This window comes from Heterodontus francisci, chromosome 28, assembly GCF_036365525.1.
Source record: "Heterodontus francisci isolate sHetFra1 chromosome 28, sHetFra1.hap1, whole genome shotgun sequence".
Classification (NCBI taxonomy): Eukaryota; Metazoa; Chordata; class Chondrichthyes; order Heterodontiformes; family Heterodontidae; genus Heterodontus; species Heterodontus francisci.
Genome location: NC_090398.1, coordinates 28,320,440 through 28,335,041, shown reverse-complemented (window position 1 = coordinate 28,335,041; position 14,602 = coordinate 28,320,440). Strand labels below are relative to the sequence as shown.

Below are 14,602 nucleotides of genomic sequence, written 5' to 3'. Positions count from 1 at the left end.
CCTGCTTGATAGGCACCCCATCGACAAACATTCACTCCCTCCACCACCGACGCACAATGGCAGCAATGCATGGGAACATCACCACCTGCAAGCTCCCCTCCAAGTCACACACCATCCTGACTTGGAACTATATCGCCGTTCTTTCAATGTCATTGGGTCAAAATCCTGGAACTCCCTTCCTAACAGCATTGTGGGTGTACCTACCTCACATGGACTGCAGCGGTTCAAGAAGGCAGCTCACCACCCCCTTCTCAAGGGCAATTAGGGATGGGCAATAAATGCTGGCCTGGCCAGCGACGCCCACATCCCATGAATGAATTAAATATCTGTTATTCACTTCAACACAGGTTTCTGTCCTGTTTCTAGTTAAAATGGTGGATGTGGAGAATATTTGCCATTAATTTTCTGTACTGCTGGTTTATATTTTATATTTACATTCTGCTGTCCAGGCTTATTAATGATGATTTATTGTAATTAAATTATCAGACCCTTTCAGTGACCTGTATTTACTGATTCCATACAGATTGTAAAATCCCTAATGGTTCACAAGGATCCATTTTAGATTTTCCAGTCCTCATGGTAAAACTAAACAATCCTCTTATTATTTGTCACCGTTGTGTTGAATCTGTTTCTCTCTGGTTTAACTGAACTGTTTCTTTCCCCTCATTACGGAGCAACAACACAATCTGTGACTGTTCTACAATTCACCCAACAGTTAGAAACAAATAAACAGTTACCTCAACTCCTGGCATTTGTGCAGTACGGGTCCCAGCCGCTGGAGTCCTTCAAATGGAATGTTGCACTGCTCTAGATCAATTTTTATTATGGTATCACAGAGACTAATAACGTGAGACAGGACGGCATAGTCAATTGGGGTCAGTTTCAATCTATTAAATGTAAGTATTTCCATAGATCCCATTGTGGCCTGAACCAGAGCTTTATTCTGAGACTCAAACAGGTAGTGCAATGTGTTCAGGAGCTTCCTTTTACCAGTTTCACTCTCTGTGTTTCCAATCTGTCCTTGAACCTCCTCCTTCACCCAGTCAATCACTCTGCAGGTTGTTTGATGAAGAAATGGACCCATAAACTCCTCCAGGGGTCGAGCTGCCTGTGGGGAGGAGAGACCAGCAACAAAACGCAGAAATATCTCAAATCTCCCATCTTCCTCACTGTGAGCTTTACTGAGGAGTTTCCGGGTGTCCCCACGACCTGCAGTCAGGAATTGTGTGAGTGCGGCTACAAACTCTTGGATGGTGAGGTGCGGGAATGTGTAAACCACATTCTGGACAGAATCATCTCTCTCCAAAAGTTCCATCAGGAATCCAGACAGGAACTGGGAAGGTTGCAGATTGTACTTGATCAAATCTCCATCTCTAAACACAATCTTCTTCCTGGAGACTCCTGTGAAGGCCATCTCACCGATCTTCAGTAACACATCACGGGGGTTTTCAATCTCTCGGCTATGGTTTTTCAGAATGTTGTAAATATAGTAGGAATATAGCTGGGTGATGGTCTTGGGAACTTGCTGCTGTTTCCTGTCTCTTTGTGTAAAGAAGGGACCCAGTGACAGACAGAGGATCCAGCAGTAGGAAGGGTTGTAACACATGGTGTACAGGATCTCGTTCTCCTCCACGTGTTTGAAAACAGCTGCTGCCACCGTCTGATCTTCAAAAAACTTGTTGAAATATTCCTTCCGTTCATCACCAACAAATCCCAGGATTTCAGCCCAGACACTGATCTCAGCCTTTTCCAATAAATGTAATGCAGTGGGACGGCTGGTCACTAACACTGAACATCCTGGGAGCAGCTTGTGTTGTATTAAACTGTACACAATGTCAGACACTTCACACCAGCATTCGGGATCTGTGCACATGTACTGAGGTTCTGTATTTCTCCGATTGTCACCAAAATCGATCGTGTCCTTGAATTCATCCAAACCATCAAATATAAATAGCAATCCCTCTGGATTCTTCCAGAGCTCTCCCAGAATATTCCCAAAGTAAGGATACTGATCCAGTATCAGATTCCTCAGGTTTATTCTACAGTTAATAGTGTTCAAATTCCGGAATTTAAAACTGAAAACAAATTGAAAGTTTTGGTATATTTTTCCAGTGGCCCAGTCATAAACAATCTTTTGTACCATTGTTGTTTTTCCAATCCCCGGAACTCCGCTCACTGCTGCTGAACTCCCAGATTTGGATTTTCTGTGGGAAAAACTGCTCTGGAATAATTGATCAGTTTGGATTTTTTCCAGTTCTTTCCGGAGATGTTTCTCTCTCCACTCTTCATGATCTCGGCCTCTAGCCAGCAGTTCATGTTCTACAAGTGTCCGATCTCGAACAGTAGAAATGACCGTTAGCTCAGCGTATCGATCAACCAGCTGGAAAATCTTAACCTTCTCCTTTATTAGGATAGTGTTCACTCTCAGTGTTTCAGTTTGTACCCGGAGTGTTTCCTTGTGTTTCTGTTGAACATCTGCAATTAGAACAGACAGAAAGTGGTTTTCAATGTTAGTTGCATTAACGTAAACAATTTTTCATTCCTGTTTTACTGAATGGATATATTTAATTCACAGCTTCAATAGAGGTGCATATTAGAATTAGAACTCAGTTACTGGAAATCTCGCTTGAAACGGAATAATCCTGAAAAAAGTTTCAAATTCTCCCTTGTTTCTAATATTTACTGAACCTGGAAATTTCTATGAAGCCCCTCACAGTTAATACTATCTGGCCTGCCCTGTACTATAAATATCTCATTAAGAATCCACACATGATCTTCGTATACAACAGTAGATGTTCTAGTGGATCAATCTTCACAATGGTCAGTGGTGCTGATCTTCTGCAGCAATGGGAAATAGGACACTGGATATCAGTGGGAGAGGAACAGATTGTGTGTGGTCAGGATTTCCAATGTTACTGCAGCAGGTATTGGGCAGGTTATCTAGATTATTAGCACAGGGTGACAAACAGACTGTGAATTCCACTTGACATCCTATCTGACCTGTCACTGAGCTTCTGACCCCATATACTCACCATCACAATGACTGCCTGTCCCCACTTCACCTCATTTACTGCTGAAACCTTCATCAATGGTTTTGTTAACTCCAGACTCAACTATTCCAATGATCTCCTGGTCAGCCTCCCACCTTGCATCATCTGTACCTCAGCACCCAAAAATGGATTTTCACTGGGAAAAACTCCTTCGCAACAATTGATCAGTTCAGATCTTTACAGTTCTCTCTGGAGATGTTTCTCTCTCCACTTTTCCTGGGCTCGGCCTCTTGCCGGCAGTTCAGGTTCAAACCTGAGCTCATCCAAAACTCTGCGATCCATATCCTAACTCTCACCAAGTCCCATTCACCTATCAACCCTGTGCTTGCTGACCTACATTGGCACCCGGTCCAGCAACGTATCGATTTAAACATTAGAATTCTTGTTTAAAAATCCCTCCGCGGCCACACCCCTCCCTTCCTTTGAGCTCCTCCTGCCCTAAAACCCTCCGAGATCTCTGCGTTTCTCCAACTCTGGACTCTTGCGCATTCTCAGTTTTCAATGTTCCACCATTGGTGGCCATGCCTTTAGCTTCCTTGTTCCTGATCTCTGGGATTCCCTCCCGAAACCTCTCCCTCTTTCAGCAGAATTCCCACTATATTTTATCAGGTCTTGTACAGGCTGTCTGGTGTATTATGTGCACTGGGAGAGGGACAGACTGTGAATAGTCAGGAGTTAAACTGCTGTTGTTTCATGACTCGGGCAGGATATCTGGGTATTACCTGCACTTCTACAGTCACCTGATGACAGGTTCAGATCACTGTCAATCTGATGGTGCAGAGGGGAATCAGAAAGTTGATGTTGGGTACAAAAATAAATTACTGTGAATACTGCAAATGTGAAATAAAATCAGAAAATGGGAGAAATGCTCATTTCTGGCAGCATCTTTGGAGAGAGAAACAGAGCTAACATTTCAGGTTGATTGCCTTTCGTCAACTGGAAGATGTTAGAGACGTAACAGATATTAAACAAGTACAGAGGCAGGAAAAGGGGAGCGGGAGGTCAGAACAAAAGGGAACATTGGGAGGCAGGGAGATTAAATGACAAAGGGATGCTGGTGTAAGTCAAATTGATCTGATAATCGGACAAGTAAATAAACAAAAGATGGGTCTAGAGGACAGAAAATGCTGGAAATACTCAGTAGGTCTGGCAGGTTCTCTCCAGTTACTAAATTGGAAAAAGTAAATCACTGTTTCACTTGGAAGGAGTGTTTGGGACGCTGGTGGGAATGGAATAGGTAAAAGGGAAGGTGTAACATCTCTTGTGCTTGAATGAGATGAGGTTGTGGGAAGGGAAGAGGTTGTTGGGGGTGATTAAGGAGTGAATTAGGAAATCACAGAAGAAATGGTCCCTTCGGAATGCTGAAAAATGATTAAGCTGTGAGAAGTTTAGTTGAGAATGTGAGGGAGTTTGAAATATTTTATTTAGGCAAGAGACTTTGGTTTTGAAATGTTGTGAATTCCATTGGAACTCACAACATTAGCTCAGGAAACAGGCTCATAACTCCCAAAGTAATCAATAACACAGAAAATTGAAAGTCAGAAGTAAGAAGGGAATTCAGGGTAATTTGTTCACCGAAAGGGTAATAGAGCAGGGGGTCAGTTACCAGGAAAGGACACTAAAGGGACAGTGTAAGTGGGGCCTAGACAATTCAAGGTGTTTGTGTGGATACATCCTCTTTGCTAACGATGCTGCTTTAACATCTCACACTGAAGAGTGCCTGCAGAGTCTCATCGACAGGTTTGCAGCTGTCTGTAATGAATTTGGCCTAACCATCAGCCTCAAGAAAACGAACATCATGGGGCAGGACATCAGAAATGCTCCATCCATCAATATTGGCGACCACGCTCTGGAAGTGGTTCAAGAGTTCACCTACCTAGGCTCAACTATCACCAGTAACCTGTCTCTAGATGCAGAAATCAACAAGCGCATGGGAAAGGCATCTACTGCCAAGTCCAGACTGGCCAAGAGAGTGTGAGAAAATGGCACACTGACACGGAACACAAAAGTCCGAGTGTATCAAGCCTGTGTCCTCAATACCTTGCTCTATGGCAGCGAGGCCTGGACAACGTACGTCAGCCAAGAGCGACGTCTCAATTCATTCCATCTTCGCTGCCTCCGGAGAATACTTGGCATCAGGTGGCAGGACCGTATCTCCAACACAGAAGTCCTCAAGGCAGCCAACATCCCCAGCATATACACCCTACTGAGTCAGCAGCGCTTGAGATGGCTTGGCCATATGAGCCGCATGGAAGATGGCAGGATCCCCAAAGACACATTGTGCAGCGAGCTCGCCACTGGTATCAGACCCACCGGCCGTCCATGTCTCCGCTTTAAAGACGTCTGCAACCGCGACATGAAGTCCTGTGACATTGATCACAAGTCGTGGGAGTCAGTTGCCAGCGTTCGCCAGAGCTGGCGGGCAACCATAAAGATGGGGCTAAAATGTGGCGAGTCGAAGAGATTTAGCAGTTGGCAGGAAAAAAGACAGAGGCGCAAGGAGAGAGCCAACTGTATAACAGCCCCGACAAACAAATTTTTCTGCAGCACCTGTGGAAGAGTCTGTCACTCTAGAATTGGCCTTTATAGCCACTCCAGACGCTGCTCCACACACCACTGACCACCTCCAGGCGCTTACCCATTGTCTCTCGAGACAAGGAGGCCAAAGAAGACTGAGTGGAGGGGCAGATTTGTTCATCTCTGGAACAGGGACAGACTTATTCGGGACAAGAGGCCTTTTCCTGTCTCTAACCATTCTCCTGTTAGATTGTGTTTCAGAAATCGCTCACAATTTTTCGCAGTTTTGCACATAAAACTACAATCAATCAATGCAAAACAGTCCTGTCACGTTACTGATTATAATTAGAAATGGAACTACTGCCCACTTCACCCAGTGTAATGTTAAAGCAGAAAACATTCGCAGTTCATCTGAACTGTCCTACCAATAAATACACCAGTAATCCAGAGCACCAGAATCCCCATAATTAACTAGTAATCCAGAGGCCCAGGCAATGCCCTGAGGACACGGGTTCAAATCCCAACTCGGCAGCTGGTGGAATTTAAATTCAATTAATAAATTCACTTAAATAATAAAAATCTGGAATTGAAAACTAGTCTCAGTAATGGTGCCATGAAACTATCATCGATTGTCGTTAAAACCCATCTGGTTCACTAATGTCCTTTAGTGATGGAAATCTGCCATCCTTATCTGGTCTGGCCTGCATGTGACTCCAGACTCATAGCAATGTGGATGACTCTTAACTGCCCTCTGAAATGGCCAAGCAAGCCACTCAGTTGTCAAGGGCAATTAGGGAAGGGCAACAAATGCTGGCCTTGCCAGCAATGCCCACATCCCAGGAAAGAATAAACAATATATTGCATTGTTTAATTTTGGTCCTGGTTTCCTATTATTCAGGTTTGAGAAATTAAAACTATGTTTTTGTTTGTCATTACATTGGGGTCAGAAACAACTCCAGAGTTAAAGGTTCTTCTTTGAGTAGAATAAGGTTCTCTCTTTCACTGTCATGAGGAAGTTAGCTAATAACTAACTTCCCAGTCATTCTGACCATCGTCTTTTCCTCACATTTCTTCATGGACTAATGTTCTATTGTGTGAACATCTACATATATTCTCAGATTCGATCAAATACTTTCTAACGTCTCATTCTGTGCTGTGAAATTATAATGTTTTAATGTTTCATATTTCTCCACCTCTTTTCCTACAGTTTCAAAAGAGAGAAATCGGCACCAGGAAACTACTGGCCTTTCAGCCTGAAGGGATAGAAGAGATGTCCTTTATGGTCACAGGGGAAGGAACAAACCAATAGAAATTCATAATACAGCTTCTGAAAAAAAAAAGCTTGGGCCCCACAAATTTTGCGGAGTTTTTTTTTTAGGAAGTCACTAGGATAGTGGATCAGGGAAATCCAGTGCACATTGTCTACTTGGACTTTCAGAAAGTCTTTGATAAGGTTCCTCACACGAGGTTACTTCAGAAGATGGAATCTTGATGTATCAGTAGAAATTTGTAACTCTGGATTAGGAATTGTCTTCAATCATGCAGCCAAAATGTTGTAATTAACGGATGTGATTCAGCTTGAAGACATGGTACAAGTGACTGGTCCTAGACTTGCTACTCTTCACAGTCTGTATTAATGACCTGGACAGTGGTGTTTGGAGTATGGGAAGTAGGTTTGCAGATGACAACAATATCTGTGCAAGGGTTAAGACGGTCGAGGAGGGCAATCAAATCCAAAGACATTTTAGATATGGTAGGGAAGAGGACCACACTTGGCCAATGACATTCCACTTCATTAAATGTATTGCCACACACATTGGTCGGGCCAACAGAGAACATGGATATCATTTGCAGGGAGCAATAATGAGGGAGTATGAGAGGGGAAAAAACATCATGGTGTTATTTTTCACAGATCACTGAAGGTTCATAGCTAAAACTATTTAAGTATTGGGTTGCATTCATAGAACTAATCAGTATAAAACATAAAACACCACTTTGACACTGTGCACATCACTGGTCTATTAGATTGGAAAATGTTAGAAGCTATTATTAAAAACATTATAGCAGGGCATTTAGAAAAATTCAAAGTAATCAGGCAGAATCAACATAGTTTTGTGAAAAGGAAATCAGGTTTAACCAAATTATTGGAGTTCTTTGAGGGAGTTACATGTGCTGTAGATAAAGGGGTACCGGTGGATGTACTATACTTAGATCTCTCGAAGACATTTGATAAGGTGCCACCTCAAAGGTTATTGCAGAAAATAAAAGCTCATGGTGCAGGGGGTAACATATTGGTATGGTTAGAAGATTGGCTAGCTAACTGAAAAGAGAGAGAGTAGGCATAAATGGGCCATTGTTCTCGTTGGTAAGATGTAATGAGTGGTGTGCCATAGGCATCAGTGCTGGGGCCTCAACCTTTTACAATTTACATGAATGACTTCAATGAAGTGACCAAAGGTATGGTTGCTAAATTTGCCGATGACACAAAGATAGGGAGGAAAATAAGTTGTGAAGAGGACATAAGGAGGCTACAAAGGGATATAAATAGGTTACTTGAGTGGGTAAAGATCTGTCAAACGGAGTATCATGCGGGAAAATGTGAAATTGTCCTTTTGGCAGGAAGAATAAACAAGAAGCATATTATTTAAATGGTGAGAGATAGAACATAGAACAGTACAGCACAGTACAGGCCCTTCGGCCCACAATGTTGTGCTGAACCTTTAACCTACTCTAAGATCTAAGTAACTACCTACCCTTCATTCTACTATCATCCATGTACCTATCCAAGAGTCTCTTAAATGCCCCTAATGTACCTGCTTCTACTACCACCGCTGGCAGCGCATTCCATGCACCCACCACTCTCTGTGTAAAGAACCTATCTCTGACATCTCCCTGAAATCTTCCTCCAATCACCTTAAAATTATGCCCCCTGGTGATAGCCCTTTCCACCCTGGGAAAAAGTCTCTGACTATCCACTCTATCTATGCCTCTCATCATCTTGTACCCCTCTATCAAGTCACCTCTCATCCTTCTTCGCTCCAATGAGAAAAGCCCTAGCTCCCTCAATCTTTCTTCGTAGGACATGCCCTCCAGTCCAGGCAGCATCCTGGTAAATCTCCTCTGCACCCTCTCTAAAGCTTCCAGATCCTTCCTATAATGAGGCGACCAGAACTGAACACAATATTCCAAGTGTGGTCGAACCAGGGCCTAATAGAGCTGCAGCATAACCTCGCGGCTCTTAAACTCAATTCCCCTATTAATGAAAGCCAAGACACCATACGCCTTCTTAACAATCCTATCAACTTGGGTGGCAACTTTGAGCGATCTATGGACATGGACCCCAAGATCCCTCTGTTCCTCCACACTACCAAGAATCCTGTCTTTCAGCCTGTATTCCGCATTCAAATTCGACCTTCCAAAATGAATCACCACACTTTTCCAGGTTGAACTCCATCTGTCACTTCTCAGCCCAGCTCTGCATCCTGGCATTGTCCCGTTGCAACCGACAACAGCCTTCCACACTATCCACAACTCCAGCAACCTTCGTGTCATCGGCAAACTTGCTAACCCAGCCTTCCACTTCCTCATCCAAGTCATTTATAAAAATCACAAAGAGCAGAGGTCCCAGAACAGATCCTTGTGGAACACCACTGGTCACCGAGCTCCATGCTAAATACTTTCCATCTACTACCACCCTCTGACTTCTATGGGCCAGCCAATTTTGTATCCAGACAGCCAACTTTCCCTGTATCCCATGCCTCCTTACTTTCTGAATGAGCCTACCATGGGGAACCTTATCAAATGCCTTGCTAAAATCCATACACACCATCCACTGCTCTTCCTTCATCAATGTGTTTTGTCACATCTTCAAAGAATTCAATAAGGCTTGTGAGGCATGACCTGCCCCTCACAAAGCCATGCTGACTGTCTCTAATCAAACCATGCTTTTCCAAGTAATCATAAATCCTGTCTCTCAGAATCCTCTCCAATAATTTGCCCACCACCGACGTAAGACTGACTGGTCTGTAATTCCCAGGGTTATCCCTATTCCCTTTCTTGAACAAGGGAACAACATTTGCCACCCTCCAATCATCCGGTACTACTCCAGTGGACAGTGAAGACGCAAAGATCATCGCCAAAGGCGCAGCAATCTCTTCCCTCGCTTCCCGTAATATCCTTGGGTATATCCCGTCTGGCCCCTGGGACTTATCTGTCCTCATATCATTCAAAATTTCCCGCACATCCTCCCTCTTAACCTCAACCTGTTCAAGCATATCAGCCTGTTCCATGCTGTCCTCACAAACGACCAGGTTCCTCTCACTAGTGAATACTGAAGCAAAGTATTCATTTAGGACCTCCCCTACCTCCTCCGACTCCAGGCACAAGATTGCTGAGCTCTGAGTTGCAGAGGGATCTGGGTGTCCTAGTGCATGAATTAGTAAAGGTTAGTATGCAGGTACAGCAAGTAATTACGAAAGCTAATAGAATGTTATCGCTTATTGCGAGGAGAATTTAATGCAAAAGTAGGGAGGTTATGTTTCAGCTATACCGGGCATTGGTGAAACCACATCTGGAGTACTGTGTACAGTATTGGGCTCCTTATTTAAGGAAGGATGCAAATACGTCAGAAGCAGTTCAGAGGTTTACTAGACTCATACCTGGAATGGGTGGGTTGTCTTATGAGCAAAGGTTCGACAGGCTATGCTTGTATCTGCTGGAGTTTAGAAGAGTAAGAGGTGACCTGATTGAAACACATACGATTCTGAGGGGTCTTGACAGTGTGGACGCGGAGAGGATGTTTCCTTTTGTGGGCGAATCTAAACTAAGGATCACTGTTTAAAAGTAAGGGATCGGTCACTTAAGATAGAGTTTAAGAGATTTTCTTCTCTCAGACGGTCGTGAGTCTTTGGAACTTTCTCCCTCAAAAGGCGGAGGAAGCAGAGTCTTTGAATATTTTTAAGGCAAAGGTGGATAGATTCTTGATAAACAAGGGGGTGAAAGGTTATCGGGGTAGGGGGAAAGGTGGAGTTGAGGTTACAATCAGATCAGCCATAATCTTGTTGAATGGCGGAGCAGGGTCAAGGGGCTGAGTGGCCTATTCCTCCTAATTTGTATGTTCGCATGTTGGTACATTTAAACTATGTAAGTGCAGGAATAAACTGGATGTTCGATAGTTCTTCTTTCCCAGAGAATTGTGAGCCTCTGGAATGTGATGCTGGCTGCTGACTCTCTGTATATCTTCAAGAGGGAGCTGGACCAGTTCCTGACTGGGACAGAGATCTCATCATATGGCAGGTAAGTGTCTTTATAGGTAAAATGTGGTCCATGTGATCTCCTGGATTGATTTCAATGGCCTGGGGGGAGGGGGGTGCGGGCAGGAAGGAGTCAGAGAAGAATATTACAGAGCACATTTTCCCATATTGGCTCTGGGTGTTTCCATTTTTTTGCTTGGCTGTGGGGGTGGTGTCTTGTGGGGGTAAGGGGTGAGGGAGGGATGAAGTGTTTAAACACAATGGTTGAGCCTTCATGGTGTGGGGTAGGTTTGATGGACCATCCGGTCTTTTCCTGCTCATCATTTTGGTGGGACATATTGCTCGGGGTGCAGGAAACCCTTAATATCTGGGTCAAGGCACTGCTCTTTACTGTGAGCCCAGAGCATCTGTGCAGCACACAGGAGGTTTGTCTTAAGATTCACAGCTTATCAGGATCCTGCCAGGTGTGTGTAAGACTTCAGAAATAATAATGATCAGCAGCTGGATTAAGTGAAATACAATGTTCACATATTTACAGGATATGACAGAAATCATATGAATTGTAACTTGAATCTACGCAGAATATTTGAGAATTGACAACAAATCCAAACAATGTTCAATCTTGTTTCTCCAGCCTTTGATTTTCTGATTCCCAGATTCTGTCAATCTCTTAAACAAACGGCTACAGTCAATCATTCTGATTCTCGGAAGTGAAATAAACAGTTTGAAATCTCCATGTCATCACTTACCTTTCAGGTGGCTGGGTAATTCAGATAAACCACGTACGATGTCCATATAATCAAATGAATCAGAACCTGTTAAAATCAATTAATTTTCATGAAATCAGATTTGTGTAATATTATAGTAAATTCTGCAGTGTTTGAATCTGAAGTTGAATTCAGTGTGTGATTTTACCGTACCGAGTTCCTGTATTTCTTTCAGTATTGTCTCCAACTTTGGTAACCTGTGGCGCATTTTCACAAAGGATTCCCACATCAGCCTTCGGACCCGAGAGCCTTTCTCCATCACCAGATTTAGGAGAAGTTTGGAACTGTCCACCCGGTTTCCCTTCTCCACGAGCTCAGTAACTTTCTGTAAAGAATAATAATGAATATATGAATTCTCAGTTTTGAGCACAGAAAGCAGTCACTGGGCCGGGTACTGATCCATTCTGAACATGGGCTGAATTTATTTTTTTATTTTATTTATTTAGAGATACAGCACTGAAACAGGCCCTTCGGCCCACCGAGTCTGTGCAGACCATCAACCACCCATTTATACTAATCCTACATTAACCCCATATTCTCTACCACATCCCCACCTGTCCCGATATTTCCCTACCACCTACCTATACTAGGGACAATTTATAATGGCCAATTTACCTATCAACCTGCAAGTCTTTTGGTGGTGGGAGGAAACCGGAGTACCCGGCGAAAACCCACGCAGACACAGGGAGAACTTGCAAACTCCACACAGGCAGTACCCAGAATTGAACCATGGCAAATAAATGTGATAAAACTAAATCCAAAATCAGAAGTATTGTTCTAGGAGAGTGAGGAATCACTGAGAATCTGCAGTATTTTAATGGGATTAGTTTTCTCTGTCCTTCAGTGTCCAACATGACATCAGATACTGATTGACAATATGATCCACTTGTTTCTCACACTTATTTCCTGCTGTCACACTTTGTGATTTACTCAGAAATAAAACAGCAGTGAATCAGAACTCAAGTGACAGGGAAGGACGATTCTGAACTGAGGGAAGCAGTGAGAAAACTGTCTGAGAAATTATCACCAACCAATCGAAACAACCCCTGTTGATTTATCAGTCAGGAGAATCGACCAATAATTATAATACTGAAAATCCAATCACTCCATATATATTCCCCTCAGTAATTGAAATGCCAGATACTCAATGTTTTGTACACCCGCTGCCAGTATGAAACCTCAGTAACCGGGAGAACATATCCAGCAATGGATAGTCAGGACTTCCATCAACAACATACATTTAATATAGGATGTTTAATGTCAAGAAATGTCCCAAGATGCTTCACAGAGACGGAATCAGACAACAGACCCGAAATAAAGCAGGATAAATTGGCACAGGTGACCAAAACCTAAAGGAAAGGTAAGTTTTAAGAAGGAATGGGAGGAGGATAGATTGCAGGAGTGAATTTCAGGGCGTGGGGCCCAAGATAACTGATGGAGAATTTATAGGATATGAATAACAGATGATGATGTCAATATTTCCAATGTCTAACAGGGAGAACATGGGGAGTGACATTCCACACCGAGAGCACAGGCGCAGAAAATTACACAGTGAATGAGCTCAATTTCCTGATGTTCCACCTGGGAAGTGACATTCCACATCAAGAGCACACGGGAAAATAACTGAGCAAGCTGTGGACAGTTTCAGACACTCCGTTATTGGAAGGAAATAAAAACAATGGAGAAACTTTCCTGTAGATGCACCAGGATGTTACCAGGGCTGAGGAGTTTTTGTTAATGTGGGGATTTGAGAATTTAGGAATCATTCAACTCGAGGTGAGCAGATTAAAAGATAAGTTGATGGAAGTCTTCAAGATTGTGAAAGTATCTGATGGATTAAATGCACAGCATTGATGGGAAAACAGTCGGGTTTTTCTGCCCCTACAGTTTTTTTGGGGTTGTTTTCAGTTTTAGTTTCCCATATTTTCTTCATTTCACCTCTTCTGTGCTTTTAACCCCAGGCTATTTTTATCATTTTAAGTTCCCTGATTTACTATTAAGTAGCTTCCTGGGTAGCTCATTGTCTTCTCTCTAAATCCTGTCTGTTGCCTCTGTTCCCTCCTTTTTCCAGTCCGACCAAAACTCTTTCCCTTTGTTTTCAGTCCAGACACAAGTTATACCTGAACCTCTACCCTGTCCTTTGTATAGATACTGATGGATCCACTGATATTTTCACCACTTCAGACCATGCTGTCAGATTCACGGTATTTGCCGTTTTATCCATTTCTTTACTGTTTTACGGTGAATATTCCAGTCAGTCCCACTTCCCCGCTCGATCTTTGTAGCCTTGAAAGTGTATTTCCTTCAAGTGCCCATCCAATATCCTTCAGAGATCAGTTAACAACTCCATTATCAGTGCAGTATGTGACTGCCCGGAGTCAGACCTTGGTCATTTTTCAATCAGCATTTCCTTTGTTCCCACGTTACCATATTCTGTCAGTTTTGTGATGTTAGAATAAATTAACCTCATTCTGTATCCCTCCCACTTACTTGATGCTCTTGTCCAGTGAAATGGTCCTCGTCTGTTAATATGAGACTGAGTCCCTCCACCTCTTCTTCAATCGCCTGTTCTAGTCTCTCCCGGTAGAATTTCATCAACTTGAACAGCTGGTAATCGTCGCACTTTGTCAGGAAATCAGTGATTGTGGAGTTCGGATCTGTGAACACAAATGGAGAAAACTAAACACATTATCGGTATTCTATCCGGACTGTTACATTTCCTCTGATATCAAACAGCTGAAACCTCCTGTGAGCCAGATTACCAAACAACTTCAGAAAACAGAGAAACACCATATGTATCACATTCCACTGACCAGTATAATCACTTCTTAAGCACTGCAGAAGTTTGCTAAACATAATTTACCTTCATGTTATGATTTACCTTCATCTTACCTTCCGGGAGCGGAGCGGACCTGTGGAGAGAACGCCGAAAGCGGAGCCAATAAATCGGCCCCGAGGATTGAGGCCCAGTCTCTTACCTTCTGGGAGCAGAGAGGAGCTCTTCCAGCGCGCCGGA

At 43.2% G+C, this 14,602-nt stretch overlaps 1 protein-coding gene across 2 annotated transcripts in view; it reads right to left on the bottom strand.

Moving 5' to 3' along the window:
* Positions 1–718: 718 nt before the first annotated feature.
* Positions 719–14,602, bottom strand: part of LOC137385162 (NACHT, LRR and PYD domains-containing protein 3-like) — a 133,308-nt gene continuing 119,424 nt past the window's right edge. For both annotated transcript variants that reach the window (XM_068060129.1, XM_068060127.1), the window contains exons 4-7: positions 14,077–14,243; positions 11,740–11,911; positions 11,569–11,634; positions 719–2,475 (exon numbers count right to left, since the gene is read on the bottom strand). In XM_068060129.1, coding sequence (XP_067916230.1) covers positions 734–2,475; positions 11,569–11,634; positions 11,740–11,911; positions 14,077–14,243 — 2,147 coding nt within the window. In that variant the 3' untranslated portion in view covers positions 719–733. The remainder of the gene's footprint in view (positions 2,476–11,568; positions 11,635–11,739; positions 11,912–14,076; positions 14,244–14,602) is intronic.